At 45.5% G+C, this 19,355-nt stretch overlaps 1 protein-coding gene across 1 annotated transcript in view; it reads right to left on the bottom strand.

Annotated features, from left to right (window-relative positions):
* The window catches only part of Frmpd2 (FERM and PDZ domain containing 2), a 91,769-nt gene that overhangs the window by 23,291 nt on the left and 49,123 nt on the right, over window positions 1-19,355 (bottom strand). The window contains exons 17-25 of the mRNA XM_017316244.1: window positions 16,445-16,539; window positions 13,600-13,746; window positions 12,363-12,470; window positions 12,123-12,239; window positions 8,945-9,096; window positions 7,480-7,581; window positions 4,358-4,451; window positions 3,321-3,406; window positions 1,870-2,017 (exon numbers count right to left, since the gene is read on the bottom strand). Coding sequence (XP_017171733.1) covers window positions 1,870-2,017; window positions 3,321-3,406; window positions 4,358-4,451; window positions 7,480-7,581; window positions 8,945-9,096; window positions 12,123-12,239; window positions 12,363-12,470; window positions 13,600-13,746; window positions 16,445-16,539 — 1,049 coding nt within the window. The remainder of the gene's footprint in view (window positions 1-1,869; window positions 2,018-3,320; window positions 3,407-4,357; window positions 4,452-7,479; window positions 7,582-8,944; window positions 9,097-12,122; window positions 12,240-12,362; window positions 12,471-13,599; window positions 13,747-16,444; window positions 16,540-19,355) is intronic.

Below are 19,355 nucleotides of genomic sequence, written 5' to 3'. Positions count from 1 at the left end.
ACAGACCCTTCAGTGTGTTGCAACTGGCCACCTTGCCCTGTGAGTCACATGGAGATGAGTATTTCATGTGCTAACTTTGATGATGGAGTCCATTACACACACATTACAGGTCAGCGCTGCCCACAGATATGATCTAAGTTGTAAATACAAACCATAAAGGTCCTTTCAAAGCTTTCAAGTAGCTATGTGCTTTAAAAAGGAAAGGAAATGGGTAAGGTCAAATTGTGTATCATATTTTAGTCAATACAGATGCTCCTCAGTTTATAAGGGGATAACATCCCGGTGAATCCCATGCAAGAAGGAAAGACTGTGTTGAGAATACACTGAGTGAACCTAACCTTCCCTGCATCCTAGCTTAGCAACACAGGCCACTGCAGTTTCCCCTGGCAGATGTGGTACTAAGCCACATCCCACCACCACTTCCCAGGATCTCAATGAGAGACTTTTGAATAGTGTGGCTTTCACACCCTCGTTATGCTATGTTAGATTGTTGGGATGTCTAAATTACTACCACATCGATGTGGAATCAACACAAAAGATGACTGAGGCCATCTTTGTTCTTCTTACAGAATACATCTTTGCACTCTTGTGCATTCTATCCATTTGGATTGCTACATTTTAAATGTTCAACAGCCAGGCACACGTGACAACTGACTGCCATTCTAAATGTTTAAATATAAACAACTAAATTTATAAGTAAGGATGGGGCTTTAGACATACACCATCTGCTTGTAGCATCCAGTAAAACTTATTACATCTAGATTCCAAAGTAGGATCTTAATGGCGTTTTAGTACATGCAGCATGAAATTTTACTAAATGGATCATGGGACGGTGATAGTCTACTCTGTAGAATGTTCTAGCTGCCATTTGCTTAGCCATGTACAGTGACCATAGACCAGTCACTGCGAATGTCAGAGATGTACAGAGCCTTGGGCATCTAGGGAGTCAGGTAACCAAAGAGTCACCAAAAGGAGCCTCTGATCTTCTCCTGTTTATCTTCACTAACTTAGAAGGTAGCCAGTGAGCAGAGTGGCAGAGTCTTGGCTTGTAACTTTTCACTGGAGCAAGAGTTAAAACAGCAGAAGCCAAGGGTAAGGTCTACGGCATAGGCATGTCCCATCTGCCATTGCCACATTGGCCTCCGCTACTCGGTGGTTAGCTCATTGGTCAAATGCCCCATTTGGAGTGCATGGAAAGAGGTATGGGGAAGCAGGCAGAATTGATTTAAGGACGATGGCACCACCATGCCTCCAACCTTCCTCACACTCCTGTAGCAGACCCATAAAACTCCCTAAGGAAAGGGTGGAATGTGGCTAAGCTCCAAGCCATAATGGTCTATGGAAACAAGCCTTTCCTAGTAGGAAACAAAATGACATAGAAGTACAGAGAGGCAACTGGCTAGGAGATGCCATATGTCCCTCTGCGCTAGTCATGGCTTTACCCTGATGCACTAACAAGGCTGGGTTTCTGATGGCCTTGCCTCCCTGTCTGCCTAATCAGTCCTAGAACAACGGCTTTGTTACATGTGCCTGAACGGAGTGTGGAACCAATTGTGTCTGAAAATACCTGACCCTTCATATAAGCTTCATCCATAAATGTTTATGTGCGATCACTAATGTTCAGGCAGGTGATCAGGAGACTGCACAGGCCTGGGAGCAGAATTCTTGGTGGTAGGCATTTGGGTGTTATGTATTTTTGTTTTTCAAAGAACATTTCCACCAGCTTGGATGCTGATCATGAGTCACACGGCTGGCATTATTTTTTTTTTTTAACCCAGAGGAAGTCTCCCTGCCTTTCCCCTTTGACTTGACATTCTAAAGCAGTATCGAATGATATGACACTAGTAACACTCCATTCTCTCCTCTCACCATCTGTCACTGAGACACTGCTCGCAGGTCTGCCAGGCCTGGCTGTTACCAGGGAAACAGCCATGTGCACATCTCCCATCCTGTCATCAGCAGAAGGACACTGTGGTGCAGCCCTGGGGCCTCTTCTCTCTAAGACCAGCCGTGCCACCTACGAGGAGGAGTGGACAAACTCAGTTTTATTTCATTCTCAAATTCAAATCTCCAGTCTAGCTCTTCCTGGGATACAGATCCGGCAGGTGGAATTGTAAACAAGTGACACTAGGGTAACCTGTGTGCCTCTGTCAGCACATTCGGTAGCCAGCTTGCCCTCCCCCTCCCTCCCTCCTTCTCCACTCCCCCTCCTCATTTTGCTTAAAATATCCTTCATCTTGTATATGCTCCTCCAGAACATGAGGTCATCCCCCTATTAACCTCTCAAGAGCAATACTTGGGGTCATTCATCTCTCCTCCTTCTGTGCCCGTGATGGTTTGGTTTAAAGCTTATGAGTTCTCCAGCAAAAGTAACTAACTCTTTCAGAGCTTCTCAACCCCTCTCCACTGCAAGGGGCAGGGCAGTAAGCTCTATTTCCATTTCATTGGTCCATCCCCAGCTTAGCTATTAGTGGAATGATCTGACACAAAACTGAACTTGCAACGACCAGTTAAAAGCTCCCAGTATCTCCAGAACGGCATCCCAGGCCCAGGTTGATGGACCCTCCTTTCTTTCTTGTTTGATTTCTTATCCTTCCCCACAGCACCTTATGCTCTCATTGCCCACAGTGGTCCTGAAGGCAGTGACTGGACTTCAGAACAAAGCTTGTTAGAAATGCCAAGCCTCTGGTTGGGGAATTTGACCCCGAGTCCATCTTTCTGCTGCAATTGTCATTTAACGCCAGGCCCATGACCCCACACTGGTGATTCCTACTTGCCATCGTGACAGTATCCAGATGTGTTTCCTCTAACCATGTGCCCTAGTGATGGTGTGATAAACATACAGTGCTAATTAATTATGCATCCTCAGGATATGACGAGAGACAGTAATATGGAGACCACTGTGGGGAGAGCATGAAAGAGAAGGGGCCTGAGTGCAGGTGGATGCCCTGTTCAATGGGGTTGGCACGGGTAGGGGTACAGCCAATGCCAGCCTGCAGGAGCCTCTGTTCCCCCTCAGTTCTGTTCTTCTGTCTGAGGCCTTTAGGTTTACCAAAGCAGACGACTATATGCTTTCCAGAGCTATTTAAAGGGTGTGAGGTTTTCGACTTTAGAAACATCTGTCTGCTACCTCCTGGGTTTCACATTCTCACAGAAAAGCAGCATTAAGATGAAGAGTGAAGGGGGGGGGGATGGTAGACTACAAAACTCCCACTCTTTTTCTTGGCTACCTCATTCCTGCCTAGAGGCAACTGTAATTTCTGAGGTTGTTTTAGAAAGCTCTGGAAGTAAGAAAAGGTCCCTGGTAGTAGGGTACTCACCTGCCCAGGACCCTTGAGACACTGCACAGCCTGCTTGTGAGTAAGGCCACACAGACTCACTCCATCCACCTGCAGTAGTCGGTCACCTGGGAAAGGAATGCAGCCATGTTCCCTGTCTCCCAGAGATACAAGAGCTCTTCTGTGAGATTCCTGCCTCCAGGTCAGGAAGCAGGGCTGCCAGGTGCCCCTGGGCTCAGCAAGAGCCTGCGTGAGCCTGAGCACCAGCTGCCTCTCTGATCACCTGTGCCTGTTCCTGGGCGCACAACAGAGCAAGGACATGAAAGCCTGTCTATTACTGTCTCACGGTGTAGCCAGGCCAAGCCTCATCACCCTTCTCTTTCCTCCTGTTTTCCTGTGAAACTATTTTTGAAAAAATTTTTTTTCAACTTGCTCAGGGGTAGTATTTATATCTCCAAGATGTTTTCTATTTCAAGAGAGAAAGGGGGGGGTGATCATGAAGATAATAGTTGATGTTGGAAATACTGGAATTCAAGAGGAAATAAATAATTTTTTGATTCAATTAGGGCAGTTTCAGTGGAAAATAAAGGTCACTCCCTTCCTTTAGAGCAGTGAGAAACAATTCAGGGTAGAGAGAAAGCTCAACCCTGTGCTAAACTGGGGTCACCAAAGCCAAGTTTGTCTTCTGGGGGAGAATAAAAAGCTCACAATGTACCCAAGCCAAAATGGAGTCACCAATGCCAGAGCTGTTTTCTAGGGAAGAGTAAAGAGAAAGTCCACAGTTCATAATGTCCCCCATGCTGAAGTGGGTCACCAGTAACAGCCCTATCTTCCTAAGGAATACTGTCTCCCAGCAGCAAGCATCTTATAGAATTTCTACCCCACTTTTAGTATGAACTTTAGATCCATGCCAGCTTATTGAGAGGGTGAAGCAGGTAACATTTTCCTTTTCCCAGACAAAGAAACCAACCCTAGAGACAGAAGTTTCTAGGGCTAAAATGAGCAAGGCCTGAGCTGATCCTCTCAGTCAGTGTTCCAAACCACAGAGACCACAACTTCCAACATGATGCATCTCTCACCCTGTAGGATCTGTCCTTCCTTGGCAGCTGGGCCTCCAGGAATGATAGATTTCACATAGATTCCTCCATGAGGCACACTTGTATTAATGCCACCCTACAAAACACAAAGCAATACTCAATCCATCGGTCCCCTCTTGGATGCCTCCCACCTCCTGAACAAGGGAGCTCATCTCTTCCAACTGTGATCTATCCCAGTCCAACAGCCTTTTGCATTCGCCCAGACATACTCTTCCCCGGTGAGTGGGAAGGTCAAGCTTACACAGACCATACAACACAGGCTGAGAGACAAAACCAAGCCAAGTCCCAGGTGGCACATGGCAGGTGTTCTGTAGCCAGCCCTACAGACTGAGGACTGGTGTTCTTGTGTTTGGCACACCTGGTATGTTTGTTTGTGGATACAAAACCAGGAGTGAAAATAAGTTTAAACAACTAATTATCTTGAAGCTTTTCTTTGGAGACAGGGTCTTTCTATGTAGCCCTAGGTCCCCTCCTGTAGGGTTACAGGCATATGCACCAGGGTTGGCTCTGCACTTGTTTTTATTAACTTGACAACAAAGCATGTACCTGCAAGTTAAAAGTTCAAGATCCAAGGCTGCCTCTTTCTTCCAGCATACTTCACATAGCTAGACATACACATGGGCAGATATTTTATCAATGGTATTTCTCATTCTTGTTCAGTCTTTTACTCCTTCCCTGCCTCTACTTCCCACCCACTGCTAATGGCACAGTAACAGTGAATGTATGCTCATACACTTCTCTCTACCTTTCTCCATATGTATATGATCATATAGAATTCAAAATGAACAGCCAAGTCAGTCAACCAAATGGCTCTGTTTCAGTTTGGGTCTTGAATGTCCCTCAAAGACCTAGCGATAAATCTTAGCTCCTGCCTGGTGCTATTAGAAGATAGTAGACTGTGTATGAGGTGGATCGTCATGGAAAGTCCTTATGTCACAGGAGTGAGCACTTGAAGAGCATTGTGGGACCCCATTCTTCCTCTTTCTTTCACTTCTTGGTCATGAGGGATAGGCTTTATCTACCCCATCCTTCTACCATGATAAGCTACCACAGCCCCAAAGCAGTAGAGCCTGCCAATCATGAATTGATACCTCTAAAACTGCAGGTCATAATGAACCTACTCGCTTTGTAATTTGATTATATTTCTGGTGTTTGTTATAGAGGTGGAAAGCTAATTAATGAATGACGGTATGGGCTAATGCAAGTCTATGCAACAGACTCGAGACTCCTCCGAAACTACGTCTCTAGCAATGCTAACACAAATCTTTAAGTGGCTAACCACCAGGAAAAGGCCTTTGATCCACCCATGTCTGGTTGCTGCTGTGAACTCACACAGCCTACCTAGCCTTCCTTGCTTAACCTCAGGCTTTTCTCCCTCTATCTATCTAGGTCCTCAGCTGGCTTAGAAAAGTGTACTGAACTTGCATATGGATGTTCTTGCACATGGAAGCTCTCCCTTCCCATAGAAACAGATTTAAGTTCATTTCACACTCTTAAGTACTCTCTGTGTCTTATCAACAAACACAGACCAATCAAATTCAACTGGGTTATATGTTGCACAAAATAGAGTCTCATGGCCAGTTTTCTGGCTTTCCACATGGGCGGAGCTAGTGCTGACTCCTTTGTGTCAGGGCCATCAGCTTGGTTTCCATGCACATGTGCCAGAGCACACGCGACCTTTTCTCAGTTGATCAGTCTCCTCTCTCTTCAGTGTGCTTGCCACTGTTAGCAACACAGCATCCAACCCCTTCACGTGCACCGTTTTCCTTAATGGGATCCACATTCCTGTGTCTGTGGCCCACGGATATGTGCACTTTTTTCATTACAGGAGATACTGCCAGCTTGCATCCCAGTGTGAATGTGCATGTAATTATCCACATTTCCACCCGCTCAGTGTGACAGTAGGCTTTTCTGTATCACGGCTATATTTGGCCAAGCTGACAGTTATAAATTCTAAAGTTTCCCTTCAACTTGCTTGAACTCCAGGAGCTGTCCATGGATGTGAAGGTATTTTATTTGTTCAGCAGCCATTTGGACTTTAAGTGAGACATTTCAACAATTAGTTTTGAAATGAAGATTCTCCAAAGAAAATTATTGTTTCTACTAGTCAAAAGAAATCACCACTCTCCTCTTGGCATATGCATCCGCATAAATCTGAATAATCTAAAATTTAGCAAGTTTTTTTAGATGAGAAAGTGCTGTGTTTGGTGTCTTGTGATAAGATTATTTTATCAAGCCAAGAATAAACTGACCATACTAAGTCCCTGCCTGTTCAGTCCCTGTGAACTCACTCAGGATTCTTACTCCCTGGTATTAGAAATCGTCTGCTGGTGGTTCAGCAATTCAAGGCTCCTTGTAGTAGACACATAGGGAAACAAAGCACTCTCTCCCTTCGCTCATCACGTGGGTTACCTGTGAGATTTTTCCAGGCTTTTGACACTTCCTTAAGTGCTGACGATTTCCATTCTGTTTCTTTGAATCCAATGTGCTATCACTGAGCTCCAGGCCTACCCCACAGTCTTAACTAATGGGTCACAGTCACTGTTCTAATTCAAACAGTGCCTTCCAAACCAGGACCTCTGAATTTGTGTGTACCCCTTTTGTGGACACCATTTCCCATACCCCTGGGTGGCTAGAGACAGAGGGACTATCCCTTCTTAGACATCTGTTAGGTAGAGCTCAAAAGCCAAGAGCAAAGAGTCAGACGTGGTGAAGACCTCAAAGGTGGAACTTTGTCCTGAGCCCTTGTGGATGGAGCACAAGTTTACTCCAGCCCTGTATGGGATGGAACTTACCCTGGGTTTCCATCCACGAAGTTACCTTACTGTCCAGCTTGAGCTTGGAGCCAGACTAATTCACCCAGTTTCTCTCACATTAGCCCCTTTCTACTGCTACCTTTCCTTAGAATCTGTACAGAGCACAACCTCGAGTTCCTCTGAGTCTCACAGAACTCTCCAAATTCTAATTACCCACAGAAATCTCAACTTAACCCTTGCATTCAATGTGCACTTAAGGACAGTGAGCATATTGTCAGAGGGTAATGCCATCCAAGGCTCTGGATGGTAACCGGTCTATTGCTTTCTCAGTTGCCTAGAAAGTCTTACAGTCACGCTGAATCCAAGCGTTCCATCTTCTTTAACCAGCTCCACAAAGTAGATTTCACCAGTGTTGGTTTGTAGAGGGGATGGAGGACAAGAGCCAGCACCCTGCCACAAGCAAACAAATGGAAAAACGGAGCCATGAGGCACCTGCCCAACCTCTGTAGATGCTTAGCTCTCATACACTGGAAGAAGCTAGCAGCACTGTACCCAGGAACAGCATGCGCCTAGAGAGACATGTCCAGCTTTATCAATTCCTTTACATGTATGTGACCTTGCATAACTCTCTCAGAATCTCTTCTCTCCATTTCCTAATCCACAGAACTGGACCCCAACAGTGTCTCCTAACTGTGACTATGAATGGGCCAGCACATGGCAGGGGGTGGATAAATGTGGATTCCTCCTTTCTGCATTTCCTTTGCAAACATTCATGTTGGAACTGAAGCTGTTCCAATGCTTTCCAGATCATTCAACACACAATGCCAGCCAAGTGCTGCTGGCTACCAGTCCCACAGAAACTTCCTGAAGCAAAAGCAAACCTCTCGAGGATCTCTGACCATTCCTAGCAATACTGCTCATGTTATTGTTGGTTTTTCAATAATTGAAGGCTTTATGAAAAAGATCATACCATGCATCGGGCAATTTCTTTGATACTTGTGACAACTGTGTAAGATTTGTTCATCCATTCAACTATGTATAAGACAGTTATTGAGCACCCATTATGTCCAGGATGCTGTTGTTTGAGCATCTCCTCCAAAAATCCTTCAATTTAATTACCATTAATACAATGCTAGAGATAAAACTTTCACAGTGATTAGGTCATGAAGGCACAAGCCTCATGAATCAGAATAACCTTCCTCAGATGTGGCTCCCTAGATCTGGGGCTTCCCAGTCACCAAATCATGATCCAAATACACCATTGCTTGTAACTCACCCCTTCTGTTATGGCAATGGAAAGGGGAGTGAGGACATGGCAGTCCTATGCAAATTGCTGGCGTCCTGGAGAAGAGCCATCTGCCCATGTTGAATATTGTCTGAGGTGCTTGAGAGGTCTAGCAAGGAGATTCCCCATCAAATAACTGATAAACTTTATGATAATAAGTCCACGTGGGTGTGATAAAGGGGGTGTCATCACATGGACGCTCAGAGATGCAGGTAGTATGGAGAAGAACTGAAATGTGAAGCCAGGCCTGGCTGAAACATAGGCCCATGGGCATATCTGGATTCCAACAAGGTGTGCAGAGCCGGCTGACAGAAAATGCCCCCTTGCTGTCCACCCGCTCACCATGCTACCAGCTTGTAGCTGTTTGACATGTTACAACTAGAGCAAGGAGAAGCCCAGGACACGGGAGCACCACTGGACTCCACAGCCTATTCCTTTTCTTCCAGAGTCTGGAATATAGACCAAGAGGACACATATCTATTACTAGAGGGGAAGGTGAGGTCCCTGCCTGGGTGGTGAGCTCTGCACCTGAGCCATTTCTGTTCCTCTGACACTTCTGTCCTGGTCATGTATGTGTGGTGACTGTCTTCCCTGGCACCTGTTGCTCAGGATGTCTGTACAGAACATGCCAGAACTTGCTGTACTGTTCTTTTCTTCACTGTGGATGGTCCCACAAACACCTACAAAAAACAAGCCAAGAAGTTAAGGTTTGGAGAGGCTGGAAGATCAGTAGCATCCCACATGAGACACAGACTTTTCCTTGAGTGATGCAGAGAACTTTTATAGTTGCAGAGTATGCTATGAAGTCAGCCTTTCAGAGAGAATGTTGCATCTAGAGTAGAGAAAGGAAATGTTCTAGATGTGATCAGAAACATAAATAGATGTCACTTGTGTGACCCAGTTATGAAAACATGGGAGCAGGGATATTGAAGAATGTCAGCTCTTTTGTGTTAAGCTCCTGTTGTTTGTGTAATTAGGATGGGGGAGAAGAAAAATGATATAGGAAAAGAAAGGAGAGGGAAGAGGAAGAGAAAGGGAGGGAAGGGAGGGGAGGGTGATGAGTTCTTTCCATCTTTGCAACCGGCTACCAGGAAATTGTCATCTCAGTTTAATTAGAATCAGATTAATTAATTAATTAAATTGAAAGGGTGAACTAGTTTGTCCCATATCCCATGCTCAACATGTGTGGCTTCTCTTAACCCTGACTTTCAGCAAAGCTATATGACACCAAGACCAACATATGTGTCCTTGGGGTGTACTTGGTGACACCAGGCTCTGGGCTCCTCTAAGTGAAAGCTGGCCATGAACTCCTGCTTCTTCCAACTGGCATAGAGTAAATCACAAAGCATGAGATGTGGATAAGTGATGAGACCCTGGAGTAAGGTGATTAATGTATCTGGCCTTTGATTTCTTTATATCTAAAATATGTCAGTAGAATTAGTGAAACAGACTATTCATAGACTGTGGATTTTATGTGTATATATAAAAATGTGTGTATATTCTCTCACACACACATAGACTGGCTTATATACATCAACATTTTATTTTCTGTTAATGCACTAACATTAATAGCTCAGCAGATGTGTGTTGGAGAAAGATGAGTATTATAGTTTCTTGAGACCGGGAGGAGGTGGGAACACACGGGTAGACTTACAGCTGTGATGCAGCTTACTAGCACCCAGGGAAGTAAGTGCACATGCTCATGTTTGATTTAAAAAATGTGGTCTTGAGTAATCCAAATATAAGACTCTTTGCTGTCAAGTGAGTGGGGAGAGTACTGTCCAGTCTCTAAGGCCATCATTTTCCTCACACTTCACTGTCATTATCCTTTGGGCAGTATTGCAAACATCAATCTACTTTCTTTCATGTCCTCATGAAAACAGAAGATGGGACTTTAGATCCAAAAAGCCAGAGTGTCCAACTCTGCCCTTTGTACCAGAAGCATAAGCTAAGAGTCATGGTGGTTAATTGTGATTGGCAGCTTGATAGGATCTATCATCAGCTAAGAGATGTACCAGGTCAGTGAGGGCATTTCCAGGAATGATGAACTGAGAGGCAAGCCTTTCCTCGGGGTGGGCAGCACCTTCTGATCTTGCAAGTAGCACAGCTCACTTGCTGGATCGTCTGTTGTTTCTGAATATCTACCCTTAGCCCTGCAGTGTGAACTGAAGACCAGCAGTTTCCCAGGAATCTTTGAGGCTCTCAACACCACATGGGATAGCTGGGTCATCCAGTCTTGTGAATGAATGAAGCAGCTACTGGACTCAGCCTCTCCAGAGCAGACACCCATATTGTGCTACCCATTCTGCATCATTTAAGCCAGTCTTTTTTTTTTAATCCCTTTCTGCAATACATACTCATTCTATTGGCTCCATTCCTCTAGAGAACCCTGCCTGGCCTTCTGCAGCTGATTACAACTCAGATAGCAATAGCTGCTCATGATGGCTGTTAGTTGCTGGCTCCTAATGTCCAGTCTAGAAGAGCTGCCTTAACAGGAGATCGTCACTGGATGTCTTTTCCCCCAGCAATGGATCAGCCCAGAAGAATGGCAACTGTGGCAAAGCCGTGTTCTCAAAGGAACTGGGCCACCACTTAGAGATGGTATATAACTCCCAGACAGAGAATGCACCCATTGTCTGGAACTCTAATGCAAAACTGGTCAATGTGCCTTAGATTTCGAATACCAATTTCTTGACCATTATCATAGGCTGTCCTTGGACTACACTGAATTGTGATTTCCCCATCTGGTTTATTTCCTGACAGCATAAGAAGTGAACTGAATGCCCTCAAGGTGGAGAATGTGAAGGGATATGAACATTACTGACCTGCCTCAGAAAGAGGTATTGGGGCTGTAACATTCCAGAGAGACAGTGATCTTGAGACCAGTGATGGGAGTACTGGGGCTGGTCCCTGAGACATTGTGAAAGACCCTAGTGCCACTACCTGCAGTAAGGGTAATAGAAAGCTACCTGGTGACAGTTTGTGCAAGTGTGAGACTGGATTTCGAAGAGCAGGTGTAATTTCTACACTTAGAAATGAGCCTGAGTTTACAGGCCATCCTACATATTGTTCTTTAAGCATTTGTTTCTTAGCTGTTGTTCTTTAAGTCAAAAGATGAAGAAAACAACCTTTTCTAACTAAGACTTTAGGACTTTAGGAGTTGATCTGTTGCTATGCAGTAAGAATACTCTGCTTGTGGTGTAGAAGCAGGCTGAGGACAAGTGTACTCTCTTTTCCAAATGCCTACATAACTGCTTCACCTGAACACAGCTGTAGAAATCTTGGACTTGAGTGTCAATAAGAATTACCTCCCTGAGGGTGCCGGTGAGGTGAGGGGAGAGAGGGGAACTGGGAAGAGAGGAGGGAGGGAAGGCTATGAATGTGATGTAAAGTAAATAAATTAATTAAAAAAAAAGAATTCCCTCCCTGTCATGCAACAAGAGTGGGCAGAAACATAAACGCAATGGGTGCATCCAGCCATACCTAGCAAGGAGGCTGCTGCCTTTCAGAGAGACATGCAATCGCGGGACCGTGCTCTGCCCCTGCCATGGAAGAGCATACTGATTTATGCCACTCTGCTGCCTGCTTACAAGCCATGGCCATGCTTACAGAGAGCTACACAGGAAAGCTACATAGAGCTTTGTGTGCCGGGCTCATGGTGATACAAAGGAAACGGTTTCATCACCAGAAGTAAGATGAAAGGAACCTTTTGGCTGAGAAATTATTAATTCCATGTCATCAGGAGAATTCTGGATCATTCTGACAGCCATGCTGAATGTGAAGCCCTCCAGGCTAATGTGATTCAAGGCTAGTATCTTTCCTCCTGGAGAGAGAGAGAGAGAGAGAGAGAGAGAGAGAGAGAGAGTGTTAGTTAGTTCAATAGCCCCCGCAAGGATAAGAAAGATAGTAACTTAAAACATCTAAGGCAATTTAATTTAGGGTGTACCTGGTTTGATCTTTTTAGCTCTTTCTGCTGGTCCCCCAGGTATAAGGGAAGATATGAAAATGCCGGACCTTGTTTGCTCTGCATCTTCTCCCTCGTTAATGACAAAACCTGTAATCAAGATGGCATTTAAGGATAAAGTGATAATGACTTTGCGGCTCACACAGCTACCAAGTGCTGATAACTTCACCTTAGTGAGATGCCAGGGAAAAGCAGACTGGTCCTTCTAACACGCACAGCTAAAGCTAGAAATGCAGCCCACCAACACAAGCTGATTTTGTGACATAGGTTGGGGTTGCCCACATCCATCTCTATGTTGTATGTGTTTCACATGTGTGCAGATTCACATGTATGCATGTGCATGTGCATGTAGAGCCCAGAGTTGTATGTAGGAGGTATTCCTTGATTCCTCTCCACTTTGATTATTACTTCATACATTCTTTCTTACATGTTTATGGGTGCTTTATTTGCATGTATGTCTTTGTGCCGTGTGTGTAATGCCTTCTGGAGGCCAGAAGAAGGTACCAGGTCCCCTGAGACTGCAGTTATGGTTATGAGGTATCATGTGGGCTTCAGGCCTTCCTTATTTATTGAAGCAGTCTCTCACTGAATGCAAAGCTCCCTGATTCAGTCTAACTAGCCAGATTGCTGGTGGAAGCCCTGTCTTAGCTTCCCAAGTGCCAGGATTACAGGCACAACACTACATACACCCAACTCTTTTATGTGGGTACCGGGGATCTGAGCTCTGGCTTCACATTTGTATGACAAGTGTTTTATCGATTGAGCCATCTCCCCAGTCCTAGGAAGGTGAGTTCTAACCAAATACTGTTTCCATATCTTTTTTTCTTACACAGTTTAAGGATTTTAAATTGTGATTAATAATTGAAGATGAGAAAGATTGCCTACTCCTCTACATTACTAAGAACCTACTTATACTGGAAAAAGGTTGGTATAAGATTTGTGTGTGTGTGTGTGTGTGTGTGTGTTGGGGGGGATGGTGATGTTGTGCTTAGATACATCCTGAAAATATATCAGTGTCTACAAAGAATCCTTTGTCCCAAAAATCTTAGTAGGTTTTTTGAGGCATTAAAAGAAATGAAAAATGGAAAGAATTATTGAAAAAGGCAAGATAGGAGAGAAGTGTGCTGGTTGGGAGAGTGGAGAAAAACAAAGAGAAGAATGGTGCCTATTCTCCCTGTGCTAAGCAGAACAGGGGGCTCACCCATAGAAGCCCTCTTACCAAAGCCATGAACTGGATCCCGCTTCAGCATCACACACACGATGTCTTGGTTGGGTTCTCCAAAAAGGCCCTTTCTTTTGCTGTTCTGTGACCCTGAGACAGAATCAAAGCAGCAGATCTGGGTTCTCCTGCCCAAGCAGTTGGAACCTAACAAAAATGCACATGCAGAGAAATGAGAGTAGCTCACTGCAAATCTCTTGTCAACCTGGGAACAGATCACTAAGCACATATTCCACTGAACCACAACTGAGCCACTGTTAGTCAAGATTTGACAGCAAGAGCAAAGACCATGGCAGAGTGGTCAATGATATCCATTTTCTGTGTGATTGTCACCCTACCCAACCCCTGTCTCCTGGTGCTAGAGATGGTGCCAAGTCCTGCTTGGGCATGGCCAGGATGGCCTGACATGGTTCCCACCACTGACACAGAGTCAGAAGGGCATGGGCATGGGCCTTCATGAGTGTCCATGGTTACTGTGGGCGTAAGTTTATATATATGTGTTCCTCCAGGGGAATGTCCTCTCTGATGAAGGTTAATGACTCCATGATAATCAGAGACAGCACAAGTCCTGGAGGTGAGGGTGTGGCTAATGTTTCAGCAAAATGGTAAATGCTGAGACCTTCAGGCAGCCTTTAAGGCTGTGGGAAATAACTCTAAAACCATGAGTTCAAAACTATACCATTTCTCAACTATGCAAAATTTAAGGATGAGTTGTATAAGGAGCTTCACAGATCTAAAGGAACAGAGGCAGCTGCACTTGGAACCAGCCTGTCAGAAAGATACAAAGGAAGGAGATAAATACGTTTAGAGAGTGGTGATTGCAGGGCAAGATCCCACACACCTAAGATTTTTGTTTATGCTTACAAAGGCAGGCAGATTCCTGAGTTCAAGGTCAGCCTGGGACGGGGGAGTTTAGGTACGGGCCCAGGAGTGGTAGGAATGGTAATTCCAGGGCAGCTTATCATCTGTGCTTAACCAAGATAGGCAGATCTCTGAATTCTTTGGCAATATTTTTTTTTAATTTTGTTTGCTGTCTCTTTCTAAGAATCAAGGGGGTCATGGGATGCGGATTCATGGGATAATGAAAAGGGAACCTGGGGTAATAACTGAATTAATATGTAAATAAAAGACCAGGCTTTTGATCTGCAAGAGATGAGTTATCCAGAGAGTTTTTAGAACAGCAAGAGAGAGCTGTTTTGAGAAAGAGCAATCTGAAAAGCTGTCTCTAGCAGAACATAGACAATCAGCTTGTAACCCACAATTTGACTTCACATCATTTGTTTTACCACTTTCAGACACTCATTCTCTCAGGAACCTCTCTCCAAGCCAAGACTGGTCCTTGGAAAGATGGAATCTAGGCAAGAGTTCCACCCCTGAGTTAAACCTCCAGCACTTGTAATCTCAATGTAGCTCAGACTGACCTCCAACGCACTATGAATCCAACACTGGCTTCAGACTCTTGATCACACCACCTCTGCATTCAAGGCCCATGTGTGACCATGTTCACCTAACTTCTTTTTTCCTGTTCTGGCCTTGAGAGAGTACGTGGAGGCTATATTTCCTGCTGGTGACAACTGAAACTAAAATGCAGAGATGAGACAACAGTTCCAGCACCCTCACCCCCGAGTCTTGCAATGGCTTTGATTTTGAATGTCTCCAAACGGACCATGAGTTGAGAGCTTTATAAACACCGTGTGGTGCTACTGGACATAGTACAACATTTGGGATGAGAGCCTTAAAGCTATATTGAAGCTGAGTCATTACATGTATGGTCTTGAACGGGATCTTCAACATCAGTCTCCGTCGCTCTGTTTTTCTGCTTCCTAACTCTCATGAGTGAACAGACCTTGTTATCATCCACTCCTACTTTGATAAACTCTGCCATCTCAAGCCCAAAGCAACAGGGCCCAGCAACCAGGATGGAGACCTCTGAAATTACTGGTAAAAAAATAAACCTTTCCTCTCTTTTGTTTTTGATTTAAGACAGGGTCTTACAATGTAGCCCTGGCCAGGCCAGAACTTGATATATAAACCAGGCTTGCCTTGAACTCACAGAGATCCTCCTGCCTCTACCTTCCCACCTTTCCTCTTTTTAAACTGACTCATCTCAGAAATTTTATTTCTAATAAAGGAAAGCTAACAGGAATCTCTACTAGTCACCAATGTACAGGGGTTGACAGCCTAGCCTGTGGGTCCTGGAGTACCTCCCAATCTTGTGTCTGGAAGAGGCCCAAAGCAGAACCCTAAAGTTGTTTCTAGAAAGCTGGAGTCCTGGGGTAGGACATGATTTCTGTCATAGTTCCAGTGAGAAAATCCCCCACTAGTGACTGACCATCACAATCAGTCCACATCTTTCCTCCCCAAGGGTCCATTTCTGAGCCTAGCAGGCAAGGTTTAATTAACAGTAGAGATATGTGGTAGTATCTAGATCTGGCTTCCAGGCTCAGCATTCTTTAAGTACTAGTACTTTCCTTAGTTATAGAATCTCTGACTTCATTTTTGCCTGGGACCTTGTGGAACAAACCACACTGCCCTCCATGTGCATGCTCTCTGGGCAGCATGGGGAGCTACTATGGACCCCTGAGAAGCAACAGAGCTGCTGCTCCCCAGGCTGGACCAGAACTTTGGGAACCACCTCCCCCAAAACCATCACCTTCTAGGTTCATGGGCCACCCAAGGCCAGATGTTGCCTACAAGAGGGCTTCTCGAATCCAAGAAGTTTTAAGAATAATTTTTAAAGCAACAAGATTGTGAACTTTCTTTGAAAAACAAACCGAAGCAGTTTGCATAGAAGTGGCCCATGTGAGACTCCCTTCCCTGCACCTGGCCAGGGTTCAGTCCGCACCTGCACACATGCTGTGACCAGCTGTTCCGAAGACAGTCTGAGCTGGCTTCTGGTTCAAACCGATGCTGTGCAGCTGCTCTCCACCAGTATACGGGCTGAGGGGAAAGATGAAAGGGTAAAATGGGTGCTCCTGGGAGGAACTTATTGGCCCTTTCTTAGTGTGGCCAGGAGAAGGCAGCTTTGTGGCCAGAAATTCAGCAGATTCCCTAGACTGACTCCCCCACAGGCTGGTCTAGTGAGGAGGACAACAGAAGCAGCCTTAGGGTCTCTGTCCCAGAGGCTCGTTATAGTCACTCACACGTCACACGAACCTCTACTGTCCACCTTAGTTTGCATATGCAGCTGTTCCAGAACCCCATTTCCTCTGCCATAAAGAAAGAATGGTCTTCTAATTTCCCAGGCTTGTGAAGGTCTCCCAACCCAAGCTGGACAGAGCTATGCTTGGCTCGCCTGGTGTGTTATTGTGTGCTCTTGCTTTCAGATAAAAGTCTCTAGAAGGACCAGAAAACCGCACATAAGTTGTGTCCCTGGAGGACTGCATACTCAGCCATCTGTCAGTACAGATGAGTTGGATGACCCCACCCTGACACTTAGGGAGTTTTTGGGCAGGCATTCAGCTGGCTACATGTGCTGTGGCCATTTTGGATGTACTTTATCCCCCAAGGGCTGATGTTCAACTGTTGAAAGATCGGCTCTCCAGAAGGTGATATTGAGAGATGGTCAGAGTGTTAAGAAGAGTGGCTTAGTGGGGCATGATTAGGTCACTGTGGATTCCCTCTTTGGAAGGCATTTATTAGATCCTGTGGGACCCCAGTTAGTTCTCTGAGATAGTTGTTCTGAAAGAGCAAGACTGGCCTGGCTTCCTGGCCTGGCTTTCCACTGAGTCTCTCTAACATCCATCTCTACGAAGATATCTGCCATGAGATAAGGCAGCTAGGACTGAGAGTGGGAGTGGAAGGTGCAGCAGAACCAGCACCGTGCTGTTCGGATTCCAACAATGTGAGCTATCTAAACCCTTCTCTCCCTTAAGGTACCCAGCCTTATTATTGTTTAAATAACAACAGAAAACTGACTGGTGTGTATAATATTCCAGTAAGCAAAGTCTCTTCTAGATAGTACACTGGTAATGAATCAAGTGATCCAGGGCCACCTCAAAAACACACCCAGAAAGAAGCAGAGTCTAGAAGGTAAGAACAGTTTACTGCTCGGCCCAGGGAGTGGCACTATTAGAAGGTGTGGCCCTTTTAGAGTAGGTGTGTCACTGTGGGTGTGGGCTTGAAGACCCTCATCCAAGCAGACTGGAAGCCAGTATTCTACTAGCAGCCTTCAGATGAAGATGTAGAACTCTCAGCTCCTTCTGCATCATGCCTGCCTGGATGCTGCCATGCTCCCACCTTGATGATAATGGACTGAACCGCTGAGCCTGTAAGCCAGCCCCAATTAAATGTTGTCCTTTATAAGACTTGCCTTGATCGTAGTGTCTGTTCACAGTAGTAAAACCCTAAGAAAAACTGACACCAATATGTGGGTGCTCGGATCTTGGGAACAGCCAGCAGCAGGCCTCCAGCGCAGCCAACCACCAAAGTAGTGCTATCTAGCCTGTCCCTGATATCCTTACCACACTGGTTACATACCTGGACATCAGGAAGGGATTCTGGTGCAGGCAGCTGCCCATGGACCCTCTCTGGGTCCCCAATTCTGGGAGGCAGACCAAAGCAACTCTTTCCAAGTTGGGAGGAGCCTCATTCCCCTTGACTCTGGCCTTGCAGAAAATGCAACCCAATTTGACCAAAACCCACTAGGGGTCAGCCCTAAACCAGCAAAGAACCAAGGGTGTATGAGTCAGAGATGGGCCAGCCCTTTGGGAATTTGGAGGGCATCAGTCTTCCAAAACCAAGTACACAGGGAGAGACACTGGCAGTCGAACAGGCTCAAGAAAAGGAAAAATCCCAGAACCCAAGGAGGACCAGAGTGAGGCCTGGGAATGCAGTGGTGCCCTTTGAAGAACAGCAAGGGCTTGCTTATCTGGCCTGGGTTTCTGTGGCTCCTGTAATCTGGCCCATCCAGGAAACCGTCTCTCAATTGTTAAAAATCCACCAAAACTTACTGTTGGTCTCAGAAGGACAATGGTATAAGTCAGCTATTACATGAGGAGTCACATTCACAGACAGAAAGTAGATAGTGGGTGCTAAGAACTGGGTAGCAGGTTAGGCTCGGGTGGGAGGGAGTGCTGACGAAAAGTGGTTTCTACATGGGCAGATGAGGAGTCCCCAGAAGGGTGGTGAGGCCCAACAGCAATGTAAATGTATCCAATGTCACTGCCTTAGAAACAACCAAATAGAAAGCATAAAATGGTTATGATTTTATGCCTTGTGTATTTTACCTCAAGAGTGTTTTTTTTTTCCTTCTTCTTCTTCTTATTAAAATGCCAACCTCTCAAAATCCATTTACTGAAAACTTCCACATTCTGGCTTCAGAGCTGAGGATACAACTGGCGCATTGCTATTCTTGGGAGTCTCTGAGCTTAGAGCAGACGGATGAGAGCGTGTGCTTCTCAGGACGGGCACACACAGGGAGAGGCTGTCTTAGATGGAGCCAGTGCAGCCGCAGAGAAGCCAGCCCTTTGCCAGGCAGTCAGGAAAAGGCTTCAGAGAAGTGACCAGAGGCAAGTGGACAGCATCTCTGTACTCAGAAGCTCTGTGTAAATAACTTCTATGAATGGCATGGGTGATGAGGGTCCCCTTAGGGTCAATGCCACAGGCTGCCAGTCATTCCCACTCTGACTGTAGCCTGCATACCATCAGCAAGACCCGCTCTTTCCCACAAGATCTGGCCTGCCATTTCTGCCTATCTGTGGGCACCAGGAGGCATGGACCATGTCTTTGCTGCAAATACTGAATCCACAGCACCT

Source organism: Mus musculus, chromosome 14, assembly GCF_000001635.26.
Source record: "Mus musculus strain C57BL/6J chromosome 14, GRCm38.p6 C57BL/6J".
Classification (NCBI taxonomy): domain Eukaryota; kingdom Metazoa; phylum Chordata; class Mammalia; order Rodentia; family Muridae; genus Mus; species Mus musculus.
The sequence above is the reverse complement of the archived record's forward strand: the minus strand, read 5'-3'. Positions and strand labels throughout refer to the sequence as shown.